This window comes from Neoarius graeffei, chromosome 11 (genome assembly GCF_027579695.1).
Source record: "Neoarius graeffei isolate fNeoGra1 chromosome 11, fNeoGra1.pri, whole genome shotgun sequence".
NCBI lineage: Eukaryota > Metazoa > Chordata > Actinopteri > Siluriformes > Ariidae > Neoarius > Neoarius graeffei.
Genome location: NC_083579.1, coordinates 39700364 through 39713453, shown reverse-complemented (window position 1 = coordinate 39713453; position 13090 = coordinate 39700364). Strand labels below are relative to the sequence as shown.

The 13090-nt window shown below is 43.4% G+C and overlaps 1 protein-coding gene across 3 annotated transcripts in view; it reads right to left on the bottom strand.

Moving 5' to 3' along the window:
* mdga2a (MAM domain containing glycosylphosphatidylinositol anchor 2a) overlaps positions 1 to 10911 on the bottom strand; it is a 256090-nt gene extending 245179 nt beyond the window's left edge. For all 3 annotated transcript variants that reach the window (XM_060933897.1, XM_060933898.1, XM_060933899.1), the window contains exon 1: positions 10000 to 10911. In XM_060933897.1, the coding sequence (XP_060789880.1) occupies positions 10000 to 10072 (73 nt within the window). In that variant the 5' untranslated portion in view covers positions 10073 to 10911. The remainder of the gene's footprint in view (positions 1 to 9999) is intronic.
* Between the last annotated feature and the right edge of the window lie 2179 nt (positions 10912 to 13090).

Here is a 13090-nt window from a genome sequence, read left to right as displayed (position 1 = left end):
CTTCTACAGGGTCGCAGGCAAGCTGGAGCCCATCCCAGCTGACCACGGGCGAAAGGCGGGGTACACCCTGGACAAGTCGCCAGGTCATCACAGGGCTGACACATAGACACACAACCATTCACACTCACATTCACACCTACGGTCAATTTAGAGCCACCAGTTAACCTAACCTGCATATCTTTGGACTGTGGGGAAAACCGGAGCACCCGGAGGAAACCCACGCGGACACGGGGAGAACATGCAAACTCCGCACAGAAAGGCCCTCGCCGGCCACGGGGCTCGAACCCGGACCTTCTTGCTGTGAGGCGACAGCGCTAACCACTACACCACCGTGCCACCCATAAATAGAATATAGCATTCATAATTGTGTTTTCATTAGTGTATAAGCACTTGTAACTACAAATCATTGTGTTTTGTTAGCTTAGAATGAGCCCTTTATATCTGCATGGGGAGACGGTCCTCTTCTATGGAGCCTGGCAAGTTTCTACAGTAGCCCAGAATGGACAAACCAAACGCTGGCTTTATAGAGCACCTTTCACGTTTTGCATTTTTACAAGTGGCAGCTTGAATCAAGCAACAAAATGATGACAAAGAAGAAGGAACTAGGATGAAAAAGAAAGTTGTTTTATATCACAAATTTATTGGAAACTCACCTAAAATGACTGAAATGTTGATAAGCCTAAAAGTCGTTAAGATAAGCAAAAAAATGTGACTGTGTATGCGCTGAATGCCACTGAGATTAAAGTGCTGTTGTGAAAAAGCTGATGTAAATCTGCAGCTCTGCAGACAGATATTACTGAGAACTGGTAAATGTCAGTAAAGTTGTATTGCTAATATAATTTGCTTACTAGTATAATTGTTTTGGTGTTTCCAATAAAATAATATGTTCAAAGTTTAAGCCTATTTAAAGTAACGTTTTACTCTTGCACATGTAGTGTAATTGTACACATAAAGCCCTGGCAAACCATCTAGTCCACCAACCACATAACATACTTTTAGTTTTCAAAAGAAAACCATAAAAGATTCAGAAGTGTTTATGGCACTAGCATTGTATATCCATCCATCCATTATCTGTAACCGCTTATCCTATACAGGGTTGCAGGCAAGCTGAAGCCTATCCCAGCTGACTATGGGCAAGAGGCAGGGTACACCCAGGACAAGTCTCCAGGTAATCGCAGTGCCAACATATAGAGACAAACAACCATTCACACTCATACCTACAGTCAATTTAGAGCCACCAATTAGCCTAACCTGCAAAGTCCACACAGAAAGGCCCTCATCAGCCACTGGGCTCAAACCCAGGACCTTCTTGCTGTGAGGCGACAGTGCTAACCACTACACCACCGTGCCACACAGCATTGTGTGTATATATCTCATCTCATTATCTCTAGCCACTTTACCCTGTTCTACAGGGTCGCAGGCAAGCTGGAGCCTATCCCAGCTGACTACGGGCGAAAGGCGGGGTACACCCTAGACAATTCGCCAGGTCATCACAGGGCTGACACATAGACACAGACAACCATTCACACTCACATTCACACCTACGGTCAATTTAGAGTCACCAGTTAACCTAACCTGCATGTCTTTGGACTGTGGGGGAAACCGGAGCACCCGGAGGAAACCCACGCAGACACGGGGAGAACATGCAAACTCCGCACAGAAAGGCCCTTGCCGGCCACGGGGCTCGAACCCGGACCTTCTTGCTGTGAGGCGACAGCGCTAACCACTACACCACCGTGCTGCCCCTGTGTGTATATATATATATATATATATATATCTCACAAATCTACAACCCACCCAAAGACTTATTCTTTCGCCTGCTCCCGTTAGGGGTCACCACATTTGATTTGGCATTGGTTTTATACCGGATGACCTTCCTGATGCAACCCTCCCCAATCTATCTGGGCTTGGGACCACCACTAAGTTTGCACCGTCTTGTATAATCCCAGTGGCTGAGTATTTTATCTATGCAAACTCCACACAGGAACACTCCCATCAGCCGTGGGGTTTGAACCTTCTTGCTGTAAGGCAACAGTGCTAACTACTACACCACCATGCCACTAAAAGCCACCTAAAAACCCACTGAAAAAAAATTTAAACACTGATTAGCCTAACAGTCGCTAAGATAAATCAAAAACATTGGCCGTGCATGTGCTGCCACTGGGATGAACCTGCTGGTATAAAACTGTGGCTCTGCAGACAGATATCATGGTACCTGAAGGCCACCATAGTGACTTGCAACCACGTGATCAAAATGTGCTATGTCATGAGCGGCTGCCATGATGGTGGATATACAAAGCAACTAGGATGGCAGCCGCTGAGAGCGTGTCTGTAAACAATGCTGAATTTTCTCAGTATTACCGCGATTTGAATGATCAAGTGAAGATTCAATACAAAGAGAAGATAGATATGTGTGGTTTTGACCCATATTATTTAAAAAAGCCAGACTTGTCTGAAGATAAGACACTTCTATCAACCATCGAGTACAAATACAGGTCATTTCGTCCAATGACCATTTCGTCCAATAGTTAAGACATTTCATCCAAAGACTTTTTCATACACACTATCAATTATTTTACATTTCAGGTATTCGTTTGTTCGAAAAAAGGACAAATTCTCAGTGGAATTTGACCAAAGCAAAACACATTTTTGCAAAGCAAATGAGTGCTATAATATGTGCGCTTTGACACTAAAGAGCGTACTAAGGGGGGTAACCATGTCGGACCGTGCCACTTGCTGACCCTGAGATGAGTTAACTCCCTTGTCATTGCAGGCTGCTTGCTTGCATGTCTATGTTTCCGGCTGGATCATATTAAATCTTCAAGCGCGGAGCAGTGCTCTCACAGGGCTTTCGTTCACGAATTCTGGGCCGAGGTGCGGTCCTACTGACCCAAGACCATGCTCTTTCAAAGGGGGAGGCTTAGAGGGAGGTGCCTGTAAAATTTGGCTTAGCTGTGAGCTCCATTGGCCGAGTTATTAATTTTTAAAACTGGCTGGATCATATTAAATCTTTAGGTGCAGAGCAGCACTCCCGCGGGGCTTTCGTTCGCAAACAACAGAATACTTGAAATATAAAATAATTAATAGTGCATATGAAAAAAGGCTTTGGATGAAATGTCTTAACTATTGGACAAAACGGTCATTGGACAAAGTGTCCTGATCCCCTCGTCTCCTCTCCATTCTGAATCACGGACAGAATTCTAAAAAATCGGAACGTGCCACGGTCACGAGTACTGTTGTGACCACAACCATATACAGTACAAAGATATGGCACAGCTAAAAGAACGCTTAAAGCAGTGGAAAAACAAAGAGAGTTGAGCATGCATGACTATGTTTTGTATGGAATGTCACTTGACCCTGCATTTGTATATCCACCAACATGGCCAACATCCAGGTTTCTATTTTGCTTTAACGTCACTTGCAAGTCAAGGATACACACTTGAAAAGTGAGGGTGAGGGAAGGGAGAGGTATTCGGTTAGTTGCAATCTGCAACCTCAGCATTAGATGCCACTAAATCCTACAAAATCCCTTTTAACTTTTGACACCTAAGTACCTTTCCAAGTATTTTGGAATTCAAGTGGAAATATAAATAGAAAACCTTTACTTTTATTCAGGTACAACTTTTTGCATTTTGTTTGCTGCTAATTCTGGATTCTTGTTAATCTAGAGAGTATTTTAGCTCGCCTGAAATTTATCTACAGAATGTTTTTCTCACCTGCCCTGTAGTTCTATTGTTGCTTTCTAATAGGAACAGGCAGGGACCAGTCAACTGGTTGTGGATGCATATTTGTCAAATCCTCTGTGTCACTGGAATAATCCATGTTGTCAAACATGCCTAACTAAATTGCCCGAGCAGATAGTATTAGTATCCACCATTCAAGAAGACACTGAGAGGAAAAATACAGAGGCCATACCACAAGATGCAAACCACTTATCAGCAGTAAGAATCAGAAGGTGAGATTGGAATTTGCAAAGAAATACAGAAATGAGCCACCAAAGTTCCAAACAAAGATTAACCACTAGCAAAGTGATGGAAAGGCCAAAGTGTGGAGAATAAAAGGATCTGCTCATGATACGAAACATATAAGTTCAAAAGTTAATGGAGAACATAATGTTATGGCTTGGGCTCGCATGGCTACTTCTGGAACAGGCTCCTTAATCTTTAATGATGATGTAACTCATGGTGGTAGCAGCAGGATAAATTCAGAAGTTTACGGAAACTGTTGACAGAATTTACAGAAAAAATGCATCCAATCTAATTGGGAGGAACTTCATCATGCAAAACAATGACCCAAAACACACTGCCAACAAAACAAATTAATTCATCGGGGAGAGAAGTGGAAGGTTTTAGTCTGGCCAAGTCAATCACCAAACCCAACTGAGCATGCGTTTCTACTCCTGATGAGGAGACTGAAAGGAGACTGAAGGGAGAGACACCCCCCCAAAACAAACAAACAAACAAACAAAAAATCAAGCAACAACTGAAAGAAGCTGCAGTACAAGCCTGGAAAGCATCAAAAAAGAAGAATGCACCAGTTAAGTGATGGAGACACCAGTTTGATGCAGTTATTGCAAGCAAGAGATATGCAATAAAATATAAAAGTGTTATTTCCTTTAAATTGCTTTTTAGACTGTTCCAATAATTTTGCTTTACATACAAATTGGGTGGTCTGCCAGGTTCTAAGTTGTTTAACACATGTAGATATAAATATCAGGAAATGAAAGCTGAAATTCTGATCTTAATCTGCCAGAAAGCATTTTTAATGTGGGGGGGACACACTGGCAGAAGGTCTGGGGGTCCTTCCCCAGAAATTTTTTAATTAATAAGATGCCACTTTGGCGGCACGGTGGTGTAGTAGTTAGCGCTGTCGCCTCACAGCAAGAAGGTCCGGGTTCGAGCCCCATTGCTGACGAGGGCCTTTCTGTGCGGAGTTTGCATGTTCTCCCCGTGTCCCCGTGGGTTTCCTCCGGGTGCTCCGGTTTCCCCCACAGTCCAAAGACATGCAGGTTAGGTTAACTGGTGACTCTAAATTGACCGTAGGTGTGAATGTGAGTGTGAATGGTTGTCTGTGTCTATGTCTTAGCCCTGTGATGACCTGGCAACTTGTCCAGGGTGTACCCCGCCTTTCGCCCGTAGTCAGCTGGGATAGGCTCCAGCTTGCCTGCGACCCTGTAGAACAGGATAAAGCGGCTAGAGATAATGAGATGAGATGAGAAGATGCCATTTCCTGCATTCTGGTGTATTTTTAACAGGTTGTTAAACACTTAATTTTACCTACAAAAGTAACAATTCAATGGCTATTTTAGAGACTCAACAATAAGTCCTCATTCAACTAGTCCATATATTCATCAGCCTGTTTTTAAACCCACTGCTCTGCCTAAGATAATGAGATGAATGTGACACAATTTATCACCAACAATGACTTTATGGGTGCATTTTACTTTTTATTTTGTGTTTCCTTTTTTATTTAGTTTTAGATGTAACACAACATGCCACTGGGCCAAACAACAGTGACACTCAACTGTATGTTTAAAAATAAGAATATTCATAATTTCACACAATGAACAGGCATGACATGGCATCATGCAAACTTCATAACACAAAATCACACTGTGTCAAGCAATGGCATATAAAAAACAACTTCACACAATGAACAGGTGCAATTTTGTTCACCACCAACAGTGACTTTAGTGGGTGCATTTTACTTTTTTCCGATTTAGTGATACTCATAACAAAAATGACATGGCATCATGCAGTCTTCATAACACAAAATCACACTGTGTCAAGCAACGACACATAAAAGAGAACTTCACACAATGAACAAGTGCAGTTTTGTCAACCTACATGCAATGGTGGTACTACAGTAACATTTACAGATTAGTATAACAAATAGATTTATAGATATAACTCCTTCTTATATTGGTGCCACCACAATTTCTACCACTTCATAACTTCTATCCCACTTTCCTTCACAATCCACCTGGAATAACATCCATCTCTCTCCATTGCTTTCCTTTCTACTATTCCTTCCCCATACACTGATTTCCCATGTTACTTTCCAGAAAACTGGCAAAGACCAGACAAAACAAGTTCTTCAAATCACAACAGGGAATCAATAAATATCATCAGAGCAGACTTGGCCTCATTCTTGGCATTACAGTAAGGCAGGCCTACTGGGTTTGAATTAAATGATAGCTAACATTAAGCTAGCTGATACATCTCCTAACATTGACTAACCAGCTAACTGCACTAACATTTCCATTGGAACAAAAAAAAAAACCCTGTCCTGTTGGGAAATTCTGACTTACTTTCCGCTTCTTTGTAAAGAATTTCCTGATGTCCATTGTGTCTGGGGAGGAGCAAATACTGCAAACAATTCATCATCAACCAAGAATACCCCATTAGGCTAAGCTTATTTCATTGTTTAGTTGAATATTAATTTAACGTGGCCTAGGGTTAATTTTGAGGGCATATAACAAAAGAATAAGGTTTTAGCAAAAGCTAGACATTGTGAGGTGGCAATGGGGCTGACGTTACCTCCTCCACTTTCAAGCAGCCTGCACCTTGCACCGAGATTCACTTCACTTGTGTGCGGTGAGTTGTTGTAGGTAACGCCCAGAAAACCCGGAGTGGATTTTCAGTGGTATGTGTATTCTCTTATCGATCAAATGGAATGGATTCTTTCACGAAGCAATAGAAACGGCGCTGGGTGAACTAATATTTTATGTTAAATGCGGGGGGGGGGGGTCCACACGAAGAATTATGAAATGTGAAGGGGACACGTCCCCTTCACATTCAATGGTGGCAACGCCCATGGCTTCCCCAAATTATGTTTTGGCATGTTCTTGTCAGGCCATAAACTAAGGCTAGCCTAATTATTTTTACACCAATTCTATAAATTAACCCAGGTTATGTCAGTAATGTAAGATCTCATCTCATCTCATTATCTGTAGCCGCTTTATCCTGTTCTACAGGGTCGCAGGCAAGCTGGAGCCTATCCCAGCTGACTATGGGCGAAAGGCAGGGTACACCCTGGACAAGTCGCCAGGTCATCACAGGGCTGACACATAGACACAGACAACCATTCACACCCACATCTACAGTCAATTTAGAGTCACCAGTTAACCTAACCTGCATGTCTTTGGACTGTGGGGGAAACCGGAGCACCCGGAGGAAACCCACGCGGACACGGGGAGAACATGCAAACTCCACACAGAAAGGCCCTCGCCGGCCACGGGGCTCGAACCCGGACCTTCTTGCTGTGAGGTGACAGCGCTAACCACTACACCACCGTGCCACCCTGTAATGTAAGATCTGAAAGCTTAATGTATAATGTTTCTAAAAATAGGAATAACATGTGGATCATTCAACTGTGTGCACTATTCGGTAAATACAGACTACTGATTGTCACTTATAATGCTTATGAATTTTAAAAAATTGTTGTTTTATATTTAACACATGTTAAATGAAAGTGATCACGAATGTTATTTTTATTATTATTTTATCGCTCCTGTGGAGGACGGCCCCATATGGACAGTTGAAAGTCATACTTGGAAGACACTGTGGACTCTTACAGTAATGCTTTTATGGCTGAGGACTACAGGTGACTTGCTAACTTTAGGACTGCAGTTGTCATGAACAGTTTTGCCCTCAAGTTTCCATCAATGAAGAATTATAACATCAACGAAACTGACTTCATGTTAAAACTGTTAATGCTATAGTCATGTTGTCTGTTGTCGCCCAAATGAGGATGGGTTCCCTTTTGAGTCTGGTTCCTCTCGAGGTTTCTTCTTCATGTCGTCTGAGAGAGTTTTTCATTGCCACCGTCGCCGCAGGCGTGTTCATTGGGGATACATTAGGGATAAAATTAACTCATGTTTTAATTCATTCAAATTCTGTAAAGCTGCTTTGCATTGTCTATTGTTAAAAGCGCTATACAAATAGACTTGACTTGACTAATTAGAACAGTCCATATGGTTGCATAGCCTAGATAAGCAGGCCCATAGCTATACAAAACAGATGCACTGTCCAACTAGCACTGTTCACTCTCAGAAAATAAAGTATATTATTGTACCTCTAGGGTACAATGAGGGCGGCACAGTAGTTACCGCTGTCACCTCACAGCAAGGAGGTTTTATGTTAGATCCCAGTGGCCAACAGGGACCTGTATAGTGGACAGTATCTCTGCCTGTCATGTGGAAGACCAGGGTTTGATTCCCCGATGGGGAGACTTTAAAAATTTATGGGTGGCACGTTGGTGTAGTGGTTACAGTAGCTTGGTCGCCTCACAGCAAGAAGGTTCCGGGTTCGAACCCAGCAGCTGGCGAGGGCCTTTCTGTTGCCCCTTTTCCACCAAATCAGTTCCAGGGCTGGTTCGGGGCCAGTGCTTAGTTTGGAACCGGGTTTTCTGTTTCCACTGACAAAGAACTGGCTCTGGGGCCAGAAAAACCAGTTCCAGGCTAGCACCAGCTCTTTGCTGGGCCAGAGGAAAGAACCGCTTACGTCAGCGGGGGGGCGGAGTTGTTAAGACCAACAACAATAGCAAGACTGCCAAAGCCGACATAACACCGGCTAACGTTAGCTCATAACAAAGGCTAACATAACCATCTCACATTCAGTGTAAGTAAGAGTCAAAACATTATTAGGTTATTACCTGTCTCCTAGAACGCAATCGCCGTCCACTCAAAACCTGTCGATCAACACAAACATATTGGATCTGCCGTTTTCTGATCCCAATGAAGCACCGTAAAGCCAGAAGCAGCAGCTGTACAAACGTGAAGTCATCCATTATTGTTGTTGTTGCTGCTGCTGCTTCTTCTTCGTGTTGTTGCTTCGATGTTCGTGCCAAGGTTTATGCAAACGCAGCGACGTAACTGACGTATACAGTGACGTAATGACGTGGCTCCCCTTAGCACCCCGAGCTATGGAAAAGCAAACTGGTTCTCAGCTGGCTCGCAAGTTGAACGAGTTGTGAACCAGCACCAGCACTGGCCCTGAACCAGCCCTGGAACTGATTTGGTGGAAAAGGGGTATGTGTGGAGTTTGCATGTTCTCCCCGTGTCTGCGTGGGTTTCCTCCGGGTGCTCCGGTTTCCCCCACAATCCAAAGACATGCAGTTAGGTTGACATGGGGCGGCCTTGGGCTGAGGTGCCTTTGAGCAAGGTACCGAACCCCGGGTGCTCTGGGCTGCCCACTGCTCTGGGTGTGTGTGTGTTCACTGCTTCAGATGGGTTAAATGCAGAGGATGAATTTCACTGTGCTTGAAGTATGCATGTGACGAATAAAGGTTTCTTTCTTCTTTTCTTTTCTTCTGTGTGGAGTTTGCATGTTCTCCCCGTTTCTGCATGGGTTTCCTCTGGGTGCTCTGGTTTCCCCCACAGTCCAAAGACATGCGGTTAGGTTAACTACCTACTCTAAACTGTCCATAGGTGTGAATGTGTGAGTATGCAGAAAGGAACTGACTACCCTACTGCTGCAATTCTGGCCAAATCAACCAAACATGGTTTGCCTCATGCCTGGATCGGGTTTGGCAGTGATGACAAGGGGTATAATGGCTTGTTACTGGGTCAGTACCCTCTAAGGTACTTATTTGTACCCTTTATATAGTGCTTTGGAACATACCTTTTTAGTCCTAAAAAGGTACACATAGTTACCTTGAGGTCCAATAATGAGCCCTAAGGGATACATTAATATAGATTGTACCATGGAGTAAGAAATGGACTCCTACTGTATCCCTATTTCTAGCACTGTTCAGTATGACTTATAAGGCTTCACAAGATGCTGTAAGGGAGCGCGGACCATACCAGACCAAGAGAGAATATTTAAGGGCATATTTATTGCAAGACACTTGAAATGACGAGTAATCACTGTCGTGTTTATTTTGCAAGACCGTATCAGTAGTAATACCTTCAAACAGCAGCTAAACTATCCAGCAGACGTGCTTTTGTACAAGGTCATGGTTACACTTTCCAACTAAGACAGACAGATGCATCCTTACCGTACACTCCCTGGCAGAGAATGCCCTTTAGGAACACAGCGAGCAGCCAGACGAGAGCAAAAACTACATCCATCTTTACGTTAGTGTCAACATGTCCAGTCCTGTAGGAGAGACAGTGTCTTCAGGCGCAAAAAAAAAAAAAAAAAAAACCCACGGCACGCGCGCTCTGTCCTGTCTCGCCCAGTTTGCCCAGCGCAGTGGAGATCACGGAAGGATGCAGAAAACCATCCTACTGACCAAAGACGACATTTTAAATGCCATGTTTTAATCGGCGTCTATGGACTTGGGTTTTCTTCTTCATAGAGCCTATTCTTGACAGCCTTTTAAAAAATAAGCAATTGACTGTAATGGGCAAAGAAAACTAGCACACATCAGAAGGAGCTTCAGGAAAGCTTTCTCTAATGAAGATGAGAGTGTTTGTTTGTTTTTTTAAGGTAACCCGCAAAGTCAGTGAAAATAAGCGCTGGCGCTCGGATCCTTTCATCCAGCACGTAGAGGCATCCGTGGCATCTTCTCCATCTTCCGGTAACCCAGAGGGAGAAACCAGGAATACACGGAGGAAACAAGGCCGAGGACAGAAAGTGGTGCTCAGAAGAAACGAAAGGCGAGGCAATGGAGGAAAAAACGAGGTCACTAATTATTATATTTCTAGCATTATTATTATTATTATTATTATTATTGTAAATCCTGGTATTAAATGTGGAAGACGGCCGACACGCGCGCGCGCTGCGCTATACATCCATCCAGCCGCCTCTGATGACGTCACAGCGCTCTGCTCTCATTGATGTGACGAAATGCTCGCGGGGCAGCGCGCGAACTCTGCGGTTACTTTTACACCAAATGGGTTCCTGTAGCCGGAACGCCGAGTTACTGTTAACTACATGTATATGCAAGATGGCCGCCGCGCCTATCATGCGGGCAATTGGTGCGTCGGTTGTGCGTCCGTGTGCTGCAACAACACCCAACGTAAAATAAATACCGGAGGAAGTGTAGCACCATGTGACACTTTGTCTCCAACTGATTAAACAAAGTAGCATTCCAGAGAGCCTGAGTCGTTCAAAGACCTGCAGGAGTCGGCTCAGAGTCGGCTCGGAGTCGCTGTCACATGGCGAGGTCGGCACACTGACCGCGCTCTGATGACATAGTAACACACTGGGTGTGAATCAACGTCGCACCGACTCCAGTGATCACCTGCACTGAACGATGGCAACGCCGGTTCCAAAAGTTTTGGGACACTCTATGAAACATAACTAAAAATAGACGGCAATGATTAAATCCTTTTTAACCTACAGGCGCGTGTAAAGAAATGCTGTAAACCCAAACAAATTTGGCTTAAAAATAAGGAAATGAAATGTTTCAGCATAAAAATACTATGAACCAGAGGTGGACAGTAATGAAGTACATTTACTTGAGTGCTGTGCTTAAGTGCACTTTTTGAGTTTTTTTTTTTGCAAACTTATGACTTTAACTAAACTACATTTGAAAGGCAAACATTGTATGTAGGCGGCACGGTGGTGTAGTGGTTCGTGCTGTCGCCTCACAGCAAGAAGGTCCGGGTTCGAGCCCCGTGGCCGGCGAGGGTTTCCTCCGGGTGCTCCGGTTTCCCCCACAGTCCAAAGACATGCAGGTTAGGTTAACTGGTGACTCTAAATTGACTGTGAGTGTGAATGGTTGTCTGTGTCTATATGTCAGCCCTGTGATGACCTGGTGACTTGTCCAGGGTGTACCCTGCCTTTCGCCCGTAGTCAGCTGGGATAGGCTCCTGTGACCCTGTAGAACAGGATAAAGCGGCGAGAGATGATGAGATATTGTACGTACTTTTCTGTACACTACATTTCTGTCAAGGTCCTCGTTACTTGTTACTATGAAGCAGCTTTGAAAGTGGATGTTTTTTCTTTTCTTTTCTAAAACGTGGTTGTTGTTTCCGCAGGTGACACCGAGACAGCCAATCAGTAATCACTAGGATCACGTGACGCCCATAGACTGTATAAAATCAAGATGAGCGCTTTCTCAGCAGCTTTATTTAACACGATCAGTTGATGGCAGAATGGAAGGAGGCGGTTCTTCTGGAGAATAATGCGCACACTCATGGCCCATAAACCCATGTTTCAGTTTTCTGAAAGGATTAAAGATTCGTTTCGTTTTAAATGTTTGCTTTGTTTGCTCAAAACGAACCACATCACGACGTTCAAAAACTCAGCGTCCGACCTGCGGAAGCATATTGAAGAATGTAAACGTTTTATTCCAAGAGAAAGCTTGTAATGAAGTTGTCTGTGCTTTTAGAGCGAGCGATAACGTTGCAATAGCTGTGCAGTCTGGTTAGTTTAATGACTTTCTGTGGATTTGCCCACCAAGTTGCCATCGTCTTGTCCACGGCTAATGCTAACACACAGCTAGTTAACTTGGATGCTGTTAGTTAGCATGTAAACACGGAGTTACGCTAACATGAATAATGCTAACTTATCTGAAGTCCTTTCAGAAATATATTTTAGCATAATCTTGGCAAATAAACAGAATGTAGAAAAGTTTCTTTTCTAGTAGCATTAGCTACCCAATATGATTTAGAGTTTGAAAGCGTTTGCTAGCATGTCAGGTGGAGCTTCACTGACTAGCTTAACATTAAACCACCATGATGCACAGCATGTGTTCATTTTGTGAATTCACATTTCTGTCTTTGGTAACAGCGTTCGGTTTGTAAGCGTTGTGACAATAATACAACAATGCGATGACAGAAAATGTCCTTTTATTACTTAAGTATTTTTAAAAGCAAGTACTTTAATTTAAGTAAAAAATTTGACTGGACAACTTTCACTTGTATCAGAGTAACATTTAACCAGTGGGATCTGTACTTTGACTGGAGTAATGAAGTCGGGTAGTAGTTTGTCCACCTCTGCTATAAACAATAATCAGTAAGCCATAATAAATGAAAGTCAATATTTGGTGTCAGACGACCCTTTGTAGTCTCAGGTACAGTGAGTGCAGTTTGATAAGGAAATGAGCTGTAGGTTTTACTGAGCATCTTGCAGAACCAGCCACAGTTCTTCTGGGCACTTTGTCACTCTTGCTTCTTAATTTTGCAGCAAAACCCAGT